General features: G+C 44.4%; 1 protein-coding gene across 1 annotated transcript; it reads right to left on the bottom strand.

Annotated features, from left to right (window-relative positions):
* Positions 1–1,739: 1,739 nt before the first annotated feature.
* On the bottom strand, positions 1,740–2,323 carry LOC132536286 (elongin-C). Its single transcript, XM_060183912.1, has one exon. It carries the CDS (start codon positions 2,106–2,108, stop codon positions 1,770–1,772), a length of 339 nt encoding a protein of 112 aa, XP_060039895.1. The 5' UTR covers positions 2,109–2,323; the 3' UTR covers positions 1,740–1,769.
* Positions 2,324–4,735: the final 2,412 nt, after the last annotated feature.

The following is a 4,735-nucleotide window of genomic DNA, read 5'->3' as shown; positions in this document are numbered from 1 at the left end:
CTGACCTTGGAGTTGTCCCAGTGTCTTTCCCCACCTCCATGACTGCTGCTCAGTTCCTCCTGAATGAAGCTGAAAGCAGAGGCTGCCTTGGGCAGCCACTGAAAGTTCTAGTGTTACCCAGAAGAAGTCTTAGGGGTGTGATGGAGGCTCATTCAATTTGATGTCATCTAACAGCCAGTTTGTCCCCAGAGTTCTCCACTGTCCAGTGGTGACTCTCCACTCAGTCAGTCAGCAGTTCTGAAGTGCATACCACTCAGGCTGTGACCACCTTTGGGTGAGCACCCTAAGGAGCATACCTGGGGTCTCTGGGCACCCAAGATGGCCAATCTCTTGTCACCTCCACTGGGTTTGCAGTCACAGAGCAGTTTCTATGCCTGGCCAGGTTTCTGTGTTTCTGGGGGGGGGGGGCAGGTAGACACTGCATGGTACACCCCTCCCCTGAAAGCTGCCCCCTTCTCCTTTTTTGGCTGTGGTCCTGAAGCTGGTGCGTGGATCTCTGCAGTGATTCTAAACAGTGATGTAGATAGAGAAGGTATGCCAGGCTCAGGGCCACCAGCATCACTGGCAGGAGGGAGAACACCTGCTGTGGGGACCTCAAGGTGCAGGGATGGTGTTCTGTGGGTGCCTGGGCTCATGCAATTTCCAAGAGTCTCGTGGCCTAGCACAGTAGCTTCCAGCCATGGCTCTCAGGCAGAGCAGCAGTGCGCACTCCTCTGTGGTAGTCTGGAATGACATCAGCTGGACATGGCGATCACATCTGGTCCTGGGAGGCGGCTTGGGTGGCAGGACAGTGGCTGGAATGGGCTTCAAAATAGGAAAACAATTACTGCAGATTATGCATTTATTATTATCATTTTACTTTATAGTTATGTATTTTGTGTGTGTGAGAGGACCACTTTGTTATTTTTATCCCATGTCAGGAATCAAATCCTGGGTCTCAGGCAGTGAAGTTATGTGCTCTACCCACTAGGCCACCTCCAAGGCCCACTAAAACTTATTGGCTTAGTAGGTAGACAACTTTCAAACTGTAAAACTGCAGGGAGGAGACAAATAATGGAAAGAAACCCAGAGGCCAGTGGGTAGAGTGTGTGCCTTGCCATGTATACTGCCCAGGTTTGAACCCCAGCACTGCTTGGAATGTGCCTTGGCCCTGCTGTCTCTGCCTCTGTGTGTATGTATGTGCTGAAATGAAAAATTGGCTCAGAATAGTGAAGTCAAGTGTATGTAAAGTTCCTGGTTCCCTACCCCACTAGGGAAAGATAGAAACAGGCTGGGAGTATGGATCATGTATGCCAATGTCCATGTCCAGCAGAGAAGCAATTACAGAAGCCAGACCTCCCACCTTATATACCCCATAAAGAATTTGGGTCCAGACTCCCAGAGGGACAAAGAATAGGGAAGCTTCCAATGGAGGGGATGGGACACAGAACTCTGGTGTTGGAAACTGTATGGAACTATATCCCTGTTATTTTACAATCATGTTAATCATTATTAAATCACTAATAAAAATTTTTTTAAAAAAGAGAAAAGGTTCCTGGATCCACAGAGAGAAGGGAAGGGAAAGGAAGGGGAGGGGAGTGGAGGGGAGGGGGAGGGAGGGGAAGGGAGAGGGAAGGAGGGGAGAGGAGGGGAGGGGAGGGGGAGGGAGGGGAGGGAGGAGAGAGCAGGGGGAGGGAGGGGAGGGGAGGGGAAAGGAGGGAAGGGGAGGGGAGGGAAGCAATGCTTTTTTATTTTATTTTTTTATTTTTTATCATTATAATTTATTTTATTTAACAATCTAGGAAGTTCGCAGCCATCAGCAGTTCCAGTGCAATTTCCGGTGCAATTGGGAATTCAGGAATCTCGGTAGAACTGTTAGTGTAGCGAACCTTGTAGGTAAAATACATGCATACTTTTGATAGCACATGTGAAGGGATCTCTCTAAAATTGACTTCATTGGTTTCATTTTCAGCAAACTGACCCGGGCCACTTAACATGGCTTTTATCGTTCCCGATGTTAACGCATGTTCTCTTTTCACGATAAATTCATGGCCATCCGACGATATCAGTTTGACATACATGGCGTCGGGGCCTTCACAGCCACCATAGGTCTTCTCTTCTCCATCCATTATATATTGGAGAAATCCTACTCCACTTCCACAGGGACTAAATGGTTTCTCGTCAGCTCCGCAGACACTGCCGTCACCGCACCGGGTCCCCGTGCACCGCCACAGCCCCTACTCCAGGGCCGCCCCCCCCACCCCAGAAGCCTGCCGCAGCGGGTTCCGGGGCAGATAGAAGAATCACTTCCGCTGGGTCACAGACACCACTTTCCGCGACGCGCGGGAGATTAATACCTAACTGGTGGTCCAAAAAAAGCAATGCTTTTAACTTTGTTGAATGAACCACTCTGTGTCAAACCTTGTGTTTGGACTGAGGACAATGTTTGTTACAGGAGAAGAGAAGTTGTCCACCCAATGCCCTATAGCAAGAGAGAGAGAGAGAGAGACCTGCAGCACTGTTTCACTTGTGAAGCTTCCCCCTTGCAGGCGGGAACTGGGGATACGGTGACCTGTGCACTCAGTAGGGTGTGCCACCGTCCAGCCCCAATAGGTGATCATTTGAATCGAGCACAGCAGGGCACTTGTTGGATACAATTCAATACAAACATTCTTTGGCCTATTTTGGAACCATTATTAACAAGTTTTGGTTTTAATTGATTTAATGTGATCCTGTGTTTGATGAGTTTAGGGCTACAGCTTCATCCAGCTAGATGAGTTTACCACTCGGTCCACCAAGGGAAGTTCTAGTGTTCTCACCATCTGTGTCTCCACCCTCTCCACCCAGCCGCCTCCTGTCCCTCCTCTAGACTTCCAGAGTACAGGAGTTGGTTTGCCTTGTTTGCTTATTGTTGCTTGTCCAGTTTGTTTTCTTCTGTTATTTCTACTCCACCTATGAGTGAAACACCTGGTACTTGTCTTTCACTTCTTTTTAAAATTTCATTCATTCATTCATTCATTCACCTCCAGGGTTATCACCGGAGCTCAGTGCCTGCACTCTGAATCTACTGCTCCTGGTGGCCATTTTCTCATAGAGAGAGGAGGAAAAGACAGAGAGAGGGAGAGAAAGATAGATACTTGCAGACCTGCTTCACTGCTTGCAAAGCAACCCCCCTGCAGATGGAGAGCTGGGGGCTCAAAAAGGGGTTCTTATGTTTCGCACTATGTGCGTTTAACTGAGTGCGCTACTGCCAGGCCTCCTTGTCTTTCACTTCCTTCACTTAGCATCACCACCTCCCCTTCCATCCACTCTGTCCCAAAAGTCGGACTTTCATTCTTTCTAGTACAGAGTAGTATTCCATGGTCACAGCTTCTTTGGTCAATCACCTGTCAATAGGTCTTTAAATTGAGTCCATGTCTTGGGTATTATTATTTATTTTTTTTGCATGGCAATCCAAATTTATTGAACTACTGATGCTAAGTCATACAAAATTGCACCACTTTAATTAAGGCTTTTAGTTTACATTTGGCCACCTCAAAGTAGTTGTAACATTAGGTTGGTCAATTTAAATACTGTGGCTCCCTGTTGAATAGACACAGAATCTTTACACTCAAACATTAATGCATACAAAGCAACAAGGCATTGTTAAATAAAACAGCAATAGTCACTGCAACTTAGGCCTTGTAATCAATTACACATGATTAAAATTACTTCCCACATTCACATCCACAGTACTCGTCCACCATTTAACATCTCAACCAAAACGTTACACATGTGAAACAATCACTAACAGGCAAAAATACTAAACCTGTATATTTGGTATTGCAAATACACTTATGCATGAGCAAGCAAGGGATTCACAGTGAGAATCTACAGCTGCAGAAGCCTGAAAATGATTTACAAAAACTGTTAAATCATTAAAAAATTGTTTGAAAATATACACTTCTTGTTGTAGACCCCCACTGTACACACAACTATAAACATTGTTCCCTATGTAAACAAAAAAGGAAACTTATAATAAAAGATTTGAAAAGTCTGGACATTTCCTTCCCAACAGATATTAAAGGCAATGTCTTTAATCTAAGACATTATACTGAAAGGACTATCATATTTTAAAGACAAGATCACTGTCTCCACAGGATTTTTAAGATTTAAAAGAAAAATAATAATAAAAACAACAAAAAAACCCTATATAGCCGTGTTAATCAAAGCGCTTATTTGTGCAATACAATGATAATGACCTTGAATTTCTTTAAAAAAAAATTACAATAAGCTACAGGTATCAAAGAAGCGAAGTTATCTGGAGTAGTCTATATAGGAGCTCTTTGGACTTTCTTTTATTATGCTAAAATAGGGTATTATAAACAATGTTGTTATCAACAGTGGGTATATTTGACAACTGCCATAATTTGGATTGCCCTGTAGTTGGTATGAAAACAGTGATGTATCTATATTTTGGAAATGGTGTTTTCATATCATTTGAGGGGAAAAACTGCCTAGGGGTGGTATTGTAAGATCTTCTGACATTTCCAGGAATAAACACTGTTTTGGAGAAATACTGAATGCTACATGAGTGATGAAGGTTCCTTTTAAAAAATATATTTATTTACTTATTATTGGACAGAGACAGAGAGAAGTTGAGAGAGGAGGAGAGATAGAGAGGGAGAGAGACAGAGAGACATCTGCAGCTCTACTTCGCCACTTGCGAAGCTTTCCCCCTGCAGGTAGGGACCAGGGGCTTGAATTATATCAGGTA

This window comes from Erinaceus europaeus, unplaced genomic scaffold, assembly GCF_950295315.1.
Source record: "Erinaceus europaeus unplaced genomic scaffold, mEriEur2.1 scaffold_651, whole genome shotgun sequence".
NCBI lineage: Eukaryota > Metazoa > Chordata > Mammalia > Eulipotyphla > Erinaceidae > Erinaceus > Erinaceus europaeus.
Note: the sequence above shows the minus strand (reverse complement) of the source record. Positions and strands in the feature narration are given on the sequence as shown.